Source organism: Balaenoptera musculus, chromosome 10 (assembly GCF_009873245.2).
Source record: "Balaenoptera musculus isolate JJ_BM4_2016_0621 chromosome 10, mBalMus1.pri.v3, whole genome shotgun sequence".
NCBI classification, from domain to species: Eukaryota; Metazoa; Chordata; class Mammalia; order Artiodactyla; family Balaenopteridae; genus Balaenoptera; species Balaenoptera musculus.
The window spans coordinates 104,163,325-104,177,025 of NC_045794.1; the positions used below are offsets into that span (position 1 = coordinate 104,163,325).

General features: G+C 49.4%; 1 protein-coding gene across 1 annotated transcript in view; it reads left to right on the plus strand.

Moving 5' to 3' along the window:
- Positions 1-3,848: 3,848 nt before the first annotated feature.
- Positions 3,849-13,701, plus strand: part of MOV10L1 (Mov10 like RISC complex RNA helicase 1) — a 43,375-nt gene continuing 33,522 nt past the window's right edge. Inside the window, exons 1-5 of the mRNA XM_036866777.1 lie at positions 3,849-3,945; positions 5,605-5,789; positions 10,552-10,714; positions 12,017-12,129; positions 12,563-12,750. Coding sequence (XP_036722672.1) covers positions 3,849-3,945; positions 5,605-5,789; positions 10,552-10,714; positions 12,017-12,129; positions 12,563-12,750 — 746 coding nt within the window. The remainder of the gene's footprint in view (positions 3,946-5,604; positions 5,790-10,551; positions 10,715-12,016; positions 12,130-12,562; positions 12,751-13,701) is intronic.

The following is a 13,701-nucleotide window of genomic DNA, read 5'->3' on the forward strand; positions in this document are numbered from 1 at the left end:
TTTCAATGAGGACATGAAGCGAGGGATCCTGGAAGGTTCTTGGTGGTTGTATAACTGCTGGCCCAGAGCTCTGCCCCGTCCTGTGCCAACCCCGCCAGGAGCAGAGGGGCCTCGTCAGGTCCACTGGAGGCAGACAGGTTGCAGGCGCTGGGGTGGGCATCTCGGAAGAAAAGGTGTACCCGAGCGCAGAACTGCACCAAGCACAGGACCCTGGCAGGCCGGAGGGCCGGGTACCTGTTTTGGAAACAAACACATTTTTATCCAAAGCCTTATTCTCCATCCTTTCTGGCAGCCCTTTTCCATCCCCTGTGATCAAACAAGGAACACCTCCTTCACAAGGTCTCACACACATCTGCGCTCAACGTAGCTGACCTGGCCCTTGAACTGCTTGGGATTCTGACCCGCGGGTTCCTGTGGGCAGCGCCGGGTCCCGCTGTGCCCTTTCTTTCTGCTCACCAAGCAGAGGGGAAGGACGGGAGGGCACTTCGCCCAGAGACACTGGCGCCCCACAATTACAGCGCCAGTCTTTGTGCTCACAGGAGCGCTTAAAGGGCTCAAACCAAAGCATTCTGCAAAGCCGGCTCCTCAGACCACAAGCCCACATCAGGCTTGAGCAAAGGCTTCAGTTTCCAATCATGGGATGCTCTGTTGTCTTCGTTTTTCAACCAATCAAGAAGGATTAGAATTAATTTTCACAAACTGTGAAGTCAAGAAGGGATTTTAAATAGATTGAAAAACCTCCCAAACCTCCTTATTAACGGTCTTTTAAAGCAGTAAGTGGAACTAGCAGGAAATGTCCGACCAATGGAACTCTTCACTTCTCTCTTTGTTTGAAGAAAAGCATTAAGCAGGTTTCACCATTTCTGTGCCTTTCCAAAGTTGTTCTCTAAGAAATCAAACAAGCTGCCTTGAATTAGAGATTGTGGGACAAACACCGCCCAAAGCGTCCTGGGAAGAACTTCCTCGTTTCTGGCGGCAACACTAGTTTCTAGAACAAGCCCCGATCCCTCACACAAACTATGGTTCCTCAAGAGCCTTCCTCTGTCTTCCACTGCCGAGGTCCCGCTCATGATTCAACATTCACCTCGCCGTTCAGCGAACATCTGCAAAGTGAACAGGGCAGGCCACGGTCCTTCTCACGTGGAGTCCACAATCTAATGGGGGGACAGACGCACACGAGAAGAATAAATGGGTGTGTTCTACGGTGACGTACTTGACTCTCTCTGTGACGGCAAATAAGTCCAGGGAGGGGATGAAGGTGCTACCTGGGGAGTCAAGGCAGGCCTCACTGGGAAGGAGGCGAAGCGGGCAGGGAGCAGAGTTGCTGCAGGTGCAAAGGCCCTGAGGTGTCAAGGCTGGAGGATGGTGGGCACGAGGACCACGTGAGGTAAGGTGCAGGTGAGGCCTCCGGGGACGAGGCACCTGCGGACATGGAGACAGGCTTGGCTTTGACTCTGAGATGGACTTGCTCGGAGGCTCTGGGCAGAAGAGTCCAGCTGGGAGGAGCACAGGCTGCGGGGCAGCAGGTGAGAGCAGGTCCTGGCGGGGATGGAGGTAGAGCGGTGGGGGTGGTGAGAAGTGACAGGATTCTCAATAGACTTTCACAAGCCAACCTGATCTGCCATCCCAGCGACGTGGGGCGAGGAGGGCAGGAGTTTGGGAGACGGGAAGGTTCTCGGCCTGAGCGGTACAGCTGGAGCTGCCTCACCTGGGATGGAGAAGACAGAGGTCAGGAGTTTCGTTTTGATGATGAGGCTGAGGTGTCTGTTGGATGTCAAGTGGATCTGCTGATGAGGTGGAGTTGAAGAGTCCAGAATCCAGGGGAGGTTTGGGCTGTGGGATGGGAGGGGCAGTCCTGTGACGTGGAAGCTCCCGCGCATGTCACCCTGGCTCTGGCACCCTGCAGGAAGCCCGGCCCAGCTGCCAGCCCCCCTGTTGCACGCTCTTGTTCTGGGACGTCTCTCCCCACTTATCCAATAAATCCCCAGGGCCTTTCCCACTTCCTTGTGTATTCCCAGCAATGAGCCCAAGACAGGGACTTAGCAGTGCTTCATATCATTTAAGGAACGAGTATCTCCCCACCTCTCAGGAAGGGGTTGTAATTACACTGTGCATCTATGGAGAGGCCAGGCCCAGGCTGTCGATCAGACTGAGGGATCTGACCCAGTAAAACAAAAACATGCCCATCAAAGCTAAATTGGACCCCAGCCAACAATACCAGGATACCCATGGTTTCCAACAGCACATGGAACATTTGTGAAGAGACAAGGAGGAAAGCCTCGATACATTTTTTTTTAATTAATTCATCCAAGTTTTATTGTCTGACCATGACAAAATTAAATTAGAAATTATTAACAGAAAAATATCTGGAAAATCCTCAAATATTTAGAAACTAAACAATATACCGCTAAAATAACCCCATGGGTCAAAGAAGAAATCACAAAGGAAATTAGAAACTGAAGGAAAATGAAAATACAACACGTCAAATTTTGTACAATGCAGCTGAGTTGGAGCTTACAGAAATGTATACTTTTAAACACTTATATCAAAAATGAAGAAAGTTCCAAAATTCATTATCTAATTTTCCACCTTAAAAAGTTAGAAAAGCACAGATCAAAGTAGAAGAAGAAGGAGGTGGAGGAGTAGGAGAGAGGCAGTAGAGGGGGGCAGGGGTGGGGGAGGATGAAGAAGACAAAAACAGGAAATAACGAATAGAGAAAAATCAATGAAACCAAGAGGTGTTTTCTGAAAAGACAAATAAAACTGATAAACCTGTAGCTAGACTGATGAAGACAAACGAGAGGGTGGACATAAATTACCAATATCAGGCATGAAAGATGGTTCATCACAATGGATCACACAGACATAAATTTGACACCTTGGATGAAATGACACCTTGGATGAAATGGACAAATCCCGTAAAAGATGAAATTACCAAAGTTTATGCAATATTGCTCAATACTGGTAACTTAAATGGCCCTTTAACTATTGAATTTATTGAATTTGTTAAAGCAGATGTACAATGTATGTCTGATAGTCCACAAGGCAGGCTGTTCTAGTTAGCATAGAGTTCAAGCCAAATCAGGTATAAGCCAGAAGGACTTCCCCACACCTCAGTATGTGAAAATTTCTTCATCACTCAGGAGCAAAGATGCCACCCTTGACCACACATTACCAAGTTGAATCGATACACAAAAAGGATAATAAACAATGACCAAGTTGAGTTTTCCCAGAAAAGCAGGGGTGGCTTAACATTTGAAAAATCAATCAGTATGATTCACTCTCATTAACACCCTAAAACAGAAAAACAACGTGATCACTTCAATAGATACAGAAAAAAGCATTTGAGAAAATTCCACACCCAAGCGCGATAAGAACTCTCAGAAAAATAGGAACAGAGGGAACTTCCTCAACTTGATAAAGAATATCTGCCAAAGCTACACCTAACAGTACAGAGCAGTGAACGCTCAGCCTTCCCCCCTCCCCAGAGGGAGGGAGGGAGGCCCACCTACGCGAAGCCCCGCCCATCTGCGCGAAGCCCCGCCCACCAGCGCACGCCTTAAGCGCCAGGCATGACGTCACTCCCACACTGCGCACTAACGGTCAGCAACCGCCAACCACCCGCAGCTAACAGGCTTGGCGCGCGCGACGCCCCCATTGGCCGAGCTCAACCGGGCGTGGGCGCAGGCGCGGGCGCCACAACCCTATTGGCCAAGCTCGAGGGCGTGCAGGCGCAGGCTCGGGTGCGGTGACCCCATTGGCTGAGGGCGGCGGGAGCGGTGCGCCGCGTGCGGGCGCCTAGGGCGGCGGAGGGCGTGGCGGCGGGAGCGGAGACGAGCGGCTGGGTCATGCTGCGCCTCGCGGGCAAGCTGGTGGCCTTCTTCTGGAGGAGGGCGGAAGAACCCGAGGAGGAGGCCGGGCCGCTGGGGCCCGAGCTCGCAGAAGGTGCCTCGCGGGAAGGGCCGGTACGCGCGGCCCCGCGAGGCCGCCCAGCCGGACGGTGGACCGTGGACTGTGGACGGGCGCGGGAGTGGGGGGGGGGCGGCTGGTGACCTAGTGAGAGCCGCTGAGGCTCTCAAAGCCTGGCTCCTGCGCCTGGTGGGGCGGGGGGTGGGGGGGAGCGTGGTCCGAGCCGGGTCCCAGGGCGTTAGTGTGACGAGATCGGGATTTGAGAGCTTTTGCTTGTTTTCTAACTCGAAGCTGACGCGTGTCTGTCCCGTGATGATCTTTTCTTTGCAGTGTAACTTAAACAGGCCTTCTCACTACGTAATAGCATTTTACGGCTTTTGGGGGTCTGTGCCTCCTTGTTTTCCGCTTTGTGTTTTCATGCGCCGGGAGCGCCTTGACACGTCGTCCCTGCACGGCTTCCCGTTCTCTCTGTGTCAGTGTCCCTTGCGGTTGTGTGCTTCGACAGCTCTGAAAAGTGTAATCCAGCTGTCTTCAACTGTCGTTTTAGAGTCTCGTGGCATCCTCCTCCTGTTTTCTTGAAATTGTTTTCGAACCCATCTTCCTGAAGTACAAACCGTACTTCTGTTTCTGCCACATCGTCCCTCCCTGCACCCAGAATTACACAGTTGCTTTTCCCCAAGGCTTTTGGCATTTCCTCCCAACCCCTCTTTCTATCTGAGACTTGAACGCCGGATAGCGATTCTCTAGTTGCCTTCTCTAACCTCTAAAAAGACGAAATTCTCCGCAAGAGAAGCCAGAACATTAGCCGTGGAGTTACTTGTTAAGGCAGCACGCTAAAAGCCATCTCTGCCCAGAGTTGTTCATGCCTCCTTAGCTAACTTTGCCACCTGGAGTAAGTCGCTTCGTCCGTCCGCGTGGATCTTGCCTGTAAAATGCGGCCCTTCAACAACAGTTGGAGTTCCAGCCAGGCTTCCGCGGGCTTCCGTGGCGGGCCGTGCCCACTTGGGTGTCTTCTGTGTCTGAGAAGGAGCAGACTCGGAGCACGGGTTCTGGCCAGGGTCTCTGAGTGGATGAGGGCAGGCCCTGCTCTATGCCAGACTTGCCCCCAGGCCCAGAATGTCTTCCAGCGCCTGGTTTGGTGAAATAACCCCCAGGCCCAGAATGTCTTCCAGCGCCTGGTTTGGTGAAATAACGCAGAACCTCGTGACACTGCTGCCGGTGGTGTTGATAACAGCGGTAATGAGGATGCATGGTAGCCACTCCCCTGATGCTGCTGTAACGCTGACAGCAATTTACGGTGCCCCCAACCCGTGCCAGCCACTCAGAGGCCCACGCAGTGCACGTTTCTGTCACGTAATAACCCTCACACAGCTCTCTCGGACAGAGACTACAACTGTCCCCGTTGTACAAGTGAGGACAGGCACGGGGTGCTTGAAGACCTAGCCCAGGGTTCCACGAATGGCTGGGGAAGAGCTGGGCGTCAGACGCAGGCAGCCTCGCCCCACCGAGCCCACTGCCTGTGCCCCTGGGAGGAAGCTGGGCAGTCTGCCTCCAAAACCCTGCCTTCTGAGCACCCCAGTGTCCAGGGAGGTTCTCAGCCCACAGGGCTCCTAGCCCCGCGGATGCTTTGGGGGGCTTAACTGTAGTGTGCACTTGATTTGTGGTCAACATAACCTCTCTGTTTACCCGTCTTAGGTGACAGAGAGTTGAAAACTGTCCAGGGTGTCGTGACAAGGTACTGCAGCGATTATGGCATGATTGACGATTTGATCTACTTCTCCAATGAGGCTGTGACAAGCAAAGTGCTTCTGCATGTTGGACAGGAAGTTACTGCGGTTGTGGAAGAAAATAAGGTGTCGAATGGACTGAAAGCAATCCGGGTAAGGCCTGAGTTCATGAGGAAGCCTCTCTTCACCTTGGGCTTTACGCTGCTGTTCTCCTGTTCAGTTACCTCTCAGAGACAACCTGTAGTTGTATGCCATGGAGAGAAACACTGTTACCACTTCTGTATCCACTCTTCTAGTCTTTTAAAAAAGTATTGTTAAAAATAACTATTTGGATCCTTTGTTATCCAGTTAGCAAAGATAATTAATGAACTCTACTATTCAGCAACTGTTTCTTTAAAAAAATCGTGTTTTTGTACTCTGATTTCCTGGAAGTATAATTGTCAGAGAGTATGCACATTTAACATTTTAATGGTATCATCAAATTATCCTTCAGTAACACTGCACTAATTATACTCAGGAGCAGGATGAGACACTTGTTATCCACGTTGGCAAAAGGATGTGGACATTATTGATCTTGGAAATCTGCACCAATCACTTTGAAAAGGGATCTTATAATTTTAATTTGCACTTAAGCCTTAAAGTAGATTAAATTTTCAAATTTTTTCTATGAGTTATTTTAGTGTCCTTTTATCATTTTTTTGTTGGGTTCAACTTTTTAAAATTGAACTTTCTACATTATGGAAATTAGACTTTTTTAAGCAAAATTATTATATGAAAGTGTTGCAAATATTTCCCCCCCCCAGATCATCTTTTGACTTTGTTTTACAAAGTCTCATTTTATGTAGTTAACATGTCTGTCTTTTCCATGTGGCTCTCGGGCTCTGTACGAATCCTTAGAGAGGCTTTTCCCACTTTTCATTAGACATGCACTCAGGTTTTCCTGTGAAAATTGTTTATGGACATTTAAATGTTTAATTTACCTGGAACTTAGTGGATGTACAGACTGAAAGAAGGAGCCAGACGTTCCTTCCCCGGTAGCGCACCGGTCATCCGCTGAGTGGTCCACTCTTTCCTACTGAGTGGGACGGTCCCCTTCTCACACACCAGAATCCCACCTGCCTGGGACCCTGTCTGGACCCTGTTGGGTCCCTGTCGGTTCTGCTGCCTGCACGTGGCCCACGTGGCATGGTTGGGTCCTCGGGTGGCAGGCTGGCTTCTCTCTTCCTCTGCCTGGTGGATGGACCTCTCTGGGCTCTCCCCTCGCTGTGGATAAACGTTAGCGTCATCCTGCTGTTTCTCCTCCTCAGCTCGGACTCACCTGGACCAGCACAGAGTGTGCAGATCCGTGTAGGCCAGGTGACACGTGGATCACAGCAGGTCTTCGCCAGCTACGGATTACGTCCGTCCACTTATTTAAGCCTTCCTTTGCGTTCTTTGTGTTCACTTCAGTTCTGCAGATTCCTTGTGAAGTTTATTTTTGAGAATTATAATGTTTTTGTTCCATTATCAATATAATTTTTCTTTGTATTTTCAAATTAATCTTTTTCTTTCCCTCTAGGAAATCTGTTGTTTTTTTGTTATGTAATTTGGTGTCTGGCCAACTTACTGAGCTCCACTACTTTTTAAAATGGCCTAGACATACTTTGTTACTATTACATTTTAGTAAATGCCATCTACCAGCCATGTGTGGCTATTTAAATTTAAATTTATTAAAATTAAATAAAATTTGGAATTAATTCTTCAGTTTCACGAGCCGCATTCCAAGCACTGAACGTAGCTGGTGGCACCAAATTGGACGGCGCGCACGTAGAACGTCTCTGGTGGCTGAAGGGCCTGCAGGGCTGCTCTGGCCGGGGACGTGCCCCCAGCGAGGAGCAGGCGCTTCCTCCTTGCTCTCCAGCTGCGCTTGGGCCACTCAGGCGAAGTGCTGTCCTTGTTGTTTTTAGCTCTTCTGCAAGATGCTTGAATCACTTGATTCACCAGCATTAAACAGTAGTAGCTGACTTCCATTGTGAGAGTTGTGGAGTTGGCTCATTTGCTCTACCCTCTGGATTTGTTTGCTCATTTTTTATTCAGGTTTTTTTATTGTGGTAAAATATGCATAACATAAAATTAATTTTAACTTAAAATGTTTTAACGCTATTCAGTGGCACTAAGTACATTCATGTTGCTGTGCACTCGTGCCCACTGTCTACTTTTATAACTTTTTATCATCCCAAATATAAACTCTATACCCGTTAAATAATAATCCACTATTCTACTTTCTGTCTCTATAAATCTGACTATCCTGGGTACCTCATGTAAGTGGAATCATATAATATTAGTCCTTTTGTGTCTGCCTTAATTAGACTTAGCATAATATTTTCAAGGCATATCCGTGTAACATGTATCAGAACTTCATTCCTTATTATGGCTAAATAATATTCCACTGTTATGTATAGATTACGTTTTGTTTCTCCACTCACCTGTTTATGGGCACTTGCGTTGTTTCTACTTTGGCTGTTGTGGATAATGCTGCTGCGAAAAGCACCTTTCTGAGTCCCAGTTTTCAATTCTTTTGGGTCTATACCTTGGAGTAGAATTGCATGGTCATATGGTAATCCTATATTTAACTTTTTGAGGAACCGCCAAAATTTCCCCAGTGGCTGCACCATTTTACATTCCCATCAGCAGCACAGGGGTTCCAGTTTCTCCACATCTCCACCAACATGAATTATTTTCCATTTTTTTGATAGTAGACACTCTAGTGGATGTGAAGGGGTGTTTTATTGTGGTTTTGATTTATATTTCCCTAATAATTAGTGATGTTGAGCATCTTTTCATGTGCTTATTGGTCATTTATATATCGTCTTTGGAGAAATGTGTTTTCAGTTCCTTTGCTTATATTTTAATCAGGTTGTTTATTTTCTTGTTGAGTTGTAGAAGTTTTTTTTAATATATTCTGGATATTAATCCCTTATCAGATATGTGGTTTACAAATATTTCCTCCCATCCTGTGAATTTTTTAACTTTTTCTTAATATCAGTAATATCCTTTGATGTACCAAAGTTTAAATTTTGATGGAGTACAATTTATCCTTTTTTAATAGCCTATGCCTTTGATGTCACACTTAAAAAATCATTAACTAATCCAAGATCATGAAGATTTTCTCCTGTGCTTTCTTCTAAGGGTTTTATAGTTTTAGTTCTTAAATTTAAGTCTTTGACCCATTTTTGAATTAATTTTTGAATATGATATTGTATGAGGGTTTGACTTCATTCTTTTGCACGCTGAGAGCCAGTTCTCCCACCACCGGTTTTTGAAAAGACTGCACAACAGGGAAAACCTTTTCCCTGTTGAAGGGTCTTGGCACCTTTGTTGAAAGTCATTTGACCATATATTTGAGGGTTTATTTCTGGGCTCTTTATTTCATCGGTATTTTGTCTGTCTTTACAGTCTTTTAATTACTGTAGCTTTGTAGTAAGTTTTTTGGGGTTTTTTTTTACTTATTTTTTTTTTTTTTTTTTTTTCAGTCTTTGTTGCTGCACATGGACTTTTCTCTGGTTGCGGCGGGCGGGGGCTACTCTTCGTTGTGGTGCGTGTGCTTCTCATTGTGGTGGCTTCTCCTTGTGGAGCACGGGCTCTAGGCGTGTGGGCTTCAGTAGTTGTGGCACGTGGGCTCAGTAGTTGTGGCTCACAGGCTCTAGAGTGCAGGCTCAGTCACTGTGGCAAATGGGCTTAGTTGCTCTGCGGCATGTGGGATCTTCCCAGACCAGGGCTTGAACCCACGTCTCCTGCATTGGCAGGTGGATTCTTAACCACTGCGCCACCAGGGAAGCCCTTGTAGTAAGTTTTGAAATCAAAAAGTGTTGTGAGTCCTCCAACTTTGCTCTTCCTTTTCAAGATTGTTTTGGCTATTCAGGGTTACTCAAGATTCCATATGAATTCTGGGATGGGTTTTCCTATTTCTGCAAAAGCCATCATTGGGATTTTGATAGAGATTGCATTGAATCCATAGATCGCTTTGGGTAGTATTGATGTCTTAATGTTAATCCGTGAACGTGAGATGTGTTTCCATTTATTTGTGTCTTCTCTGGCTTCTTGCAGCCACATTTTGTAGTTTTCAGTGTACAGGTCTTCCACCTCCTTGGTTAAATTTATTCCTAAGTGTTTTATTCTTTTTGATGCTATCATAAATGGAATTGTTTTCTCAGTTTCCTTTTTTGAATTGTTCATTTTAAGTGTATAGAAATACAACTAATTTTTGTATATTGATTTCATATGCTGGAACTTCGCTGAATTCATTTATTAGCTCTAAGAGGTGTTTTGTAGATTTTTTAGCGTTTTTTGTGTATAAGATCATGTCATCTATAAATAGATAATTTACTTCTTCCTTTCCAATTTGGATATTAAAATTTCTTCTTCTTGCCTAATTGCTCTGGCTGGGACTTCCAGTATTATGTTGAACAGAAGTGGTGAAAACAGGCATCCTTGCCTTGTTCCTTATCCTCGGGGGAAAGCTTTCAGTCTCTCACCACTGAGTGTCATGTGAGCTGTGGGTTTTTCATACGTGGCCTTTATCCTATTGAGGAAGTTTCAGTCTCTTCCTATTGGATTGAGTGTATTTATCGTGTAAAGGTGTTGAGTTATGTCAGATGCTTTTTCTGTATCAGCTGAGATGATCATATATTTTTTCCTTTGTTCTACCAGTGTGCTGGATGGTACTGACTGATTTTCATTTGTTGAACCACGTTTGCATTCTGGGGTAAACCTCCCTCCATCGTGGTGTGCAACGCATTTCTTATGCAGCTGCATTCAGTTTGCCAGTATTTCATTGAGGATTTTTGCCTCAGTGTTCATAAGGGGGTCTCGGCCAGAAGTTTGCTTTCCTTGGAGTCCTCAGTATGTCTTAAGTAGCAGTTTGCCTGTCTTGCAGGTGGAAGCCATCTCAGATGAATGGGAAGACAACAGCAAGAGCCACGGCAGAGGGCTCTCCGACTCCAGCCCCCGCGTGCTGATCGGCTGCGTGACCTCGCTGATGGACGGCGCCGGCTACATCAGCCAGACCACGTACTTCTCCCGGGAGAGTGTGTGTGAAGGTACGCGGAATGCGTTTCTGGTTCATGTTTAAAATTAGGTTTTGTGAGGTTTTCTTTCAAATGTTCATAACGAGATTGGAGATGGACCAGGGACTGGTTTTCATCTGCCAGGTCCTCCGAGTGTTGCCCTTAAAGCCTCTGCCCAACATCTGGTTCCCCTTATCTGGATCTCATCCCAGGCCTCTGACATCCCACCCCACCCCACCCCACCCTGAGACTGGAGCTCTTTACCCCAGATGCCCCCCTGCTCTGCCCCCAGGCCTGCCCTGTATGGACCAGCCAGCCTTGCCCCTTCCCTTCTGGTCTGTTTGTTTGAGCACTGGCTTTGCTGTGGGTGCTCTGTAGCTGGGTTGCCTTCGTGCATCTGTCAGTCTGCCTGAAACACCCACCGACCTGGAAGCTGGTGCTTCAGGAGCTTTGTCTCCAGTGGTCTTGTGCCGCTGCACGTGGTGCAGCACGGCCCCGCTGCTGGGTAGCAGTGTCCGCAGATGGTTGGACTGCTGTGTGCTCGTCACCAGCTTTCTTGAGAAACAAACTCCATATTTCATTAGGCACTGTTGTTTTTTGAGCTTAACTGCTGCAAAAACGTTTATCACAAAACAACCAAAAGGTTATCACCGGTTGCGGCTACACCGCGTGCCGCGCCCAACCTGTCCAGACCACTCTCTCCCCGCTTCACGTCAGGATGGCTCGGCTGCCACCTCATGTCACTGCCCCTGCCGTTTCCCCGCTTTACCGGCCACCCCGCCAGCTCCCTGGCACACCGAGGGGCTCCCTCTCCTGAGCTGGGATGCCCGTAGCCACCCAGGCCTCAGGTCTGAGCACATGTCCCTGTGTCACCGTGCACCCTGGGTGTCCCTGATGGGGAGGGTACTCACAGTGTCTGCAAGGAGCTGGCAGAGGAGTGCCACACGTACCCACACCTCCTGGAGCCAGGGCTGTGGGTAGAGGGCTGCCATTCTCCCCACTTTATTGCAGTTGTTGATGACACTTCATTACTTTTTTCTTTGTAAGAACTTTGGGGAGTATCTGAAATCAGACGGGGTCCTGAGACTGTGCAGACCAGGTCCCCTGCCCGTGCCTTGTAGGCAGGAAGACAGGTTGGCCTGTAACAGCCTCTGCTCCGTTGGCGTGGGTAAATCTGGAAGAGAATCCAGGTGGATACGCTGGTTCCTAATGGGAACAGAGAGCCCCTTTCTCAACCAATCATGTGTGTCTCAGAACAGAAACATAACTGCAGAGTGAATTGTACACTTTGAAGTTACATCACTGAGTAACATGCCCGGTTTCCCTGCCTTGGAGGTTTCAAGCCCTGCAAGGGGGACTGGGTGGAGGCCGAGTACTGGATCCGGCCGGGCACGTGGAGCAGTGAGGCCGTCTCGGTGAAGCCGCTGAGGTACAAGCGCGTGGACCGGGTAGGTGCTGAGCCTCGAGCGGCCCGGGGTCCTGGGTGCGATGGGCGGTCAGGATGAATGAGAGTCCGTCTCGGGCAGAGAAGACCCTGATGTCTTCCTGAGATCACCGGCGGCCGGCCTGCACACGCACATAGTTAAATTCTAGGTCACAGAGGGACAAGAAGTGTTAAAGCGTCTGATGGTGGGGCCGCGTGGAGTGGGGTGTGGCCTCTGGCCTCGCGCGTAGCCACGGGTGTGGTCTGGGGAGTGGGCACTGGAACAGAGGAGGGAATTGAGGTTGCGGGTGGAGGTGGAGCTGGAGGTGTGTGCTGGGCCCCGCTCCCTGCCTGGCCGGTACCGCTGGGGGCATTGCTCCTCCTCCGAGACCAGGCCTGAGCCCCACTGGCTGCGGCGGCCCCGTGCACACTGCCAGCCCCCGGTGCTGTGCTTGCAGGTCTGCGTGTCCAGCCTCTGTGGGAGGAACGGGGTGATCAACGACTACATCTTTTTCACCCTGGACTCCCTGAAGCTCCCGGAAGGCTACGTGCCGCAGAGGCACGACGTGGTCAGCGCGGTGGTGGTGGAGAGCAGCCAGTCGTGCTACGTGTGGAGGGCCCTGTGCGTGACCCCAGTGCAGAGGCGGTGAGGAGGCGGCGGCTCGGGGGACGGGGGCCTGGGGTGCATCTGAGAGCTGGCTTACCAAGGCAGGTAACAGACCGTCCAGGTCCTGAGCTGGCGGGGCTGGAAGGAGAGCTCTCCTGGGGGTTAGGGGTCTTCACAGTTGACTGAAGGCTGAGTGAAAAGTTGCCTCTTGATCCTTAATCTTACGTTGATGATCTTCATATTTTCGTGGGTTTTGTGTGTTGTGTTCTTTCACATGTTGGCATTTTGTAGAACACGTTGGACATGGTCAGTTCTTTTTTTTATTTTGGCTATGCCAGTGGCGTCATGCATGCTGTATCTAGTTCCCCAACCAGGGATCGAACCCGGGCCCCCTGCATTGGGAGCGTGGAGTCTTACTCACTGGACCACCAGGGAGGTCCTGGTCGGTTCTTAAAATTACTGGATTTCCTGTATCCGGTTCTTCCTTCTGTGCGCCCGTGACTTCCTCCCTCCGACACGCGTGCTTATGCAACACGACAGGCCTTCCCGGGCTCCCGCCCCGTCTCTGCTGCTCTTTCTCCGTAGTGCTCGTCTCAGGGAGCTCGGTACATGGTTTCTGAAGTCGTTCTGTTTATTGTCTGATCTCCTCAGTGGAGCAGATTGCGTGCAGGGAGGAGTGTCTCATGAGCCACAGGGCAGGCAGGCAGGGGAGCCCCATCTCAGGAGGACTGAGCTGCCCGGCACAGCTGGGAGGGATGTGCTGGGGGCGGGGTGTGGGCAGAAGGGGAACATGGTGAGGTGGGCCTTGCCGTGTCCGGACTGTCTGGTGGACACGTCCTCCTTCCCCACGGGACCTGCTCTCCTTTTGGAGAATGACTCTGCCCGTCCTCGGAACAGTGAAGTGCGGGAGATGCATACCCTCGCCCCCTCCACCAGGAAGGCCCAGGAGGCCCGGGAGTTCTGGCTTCAGTCCGTCTGATGGGCCCAGGG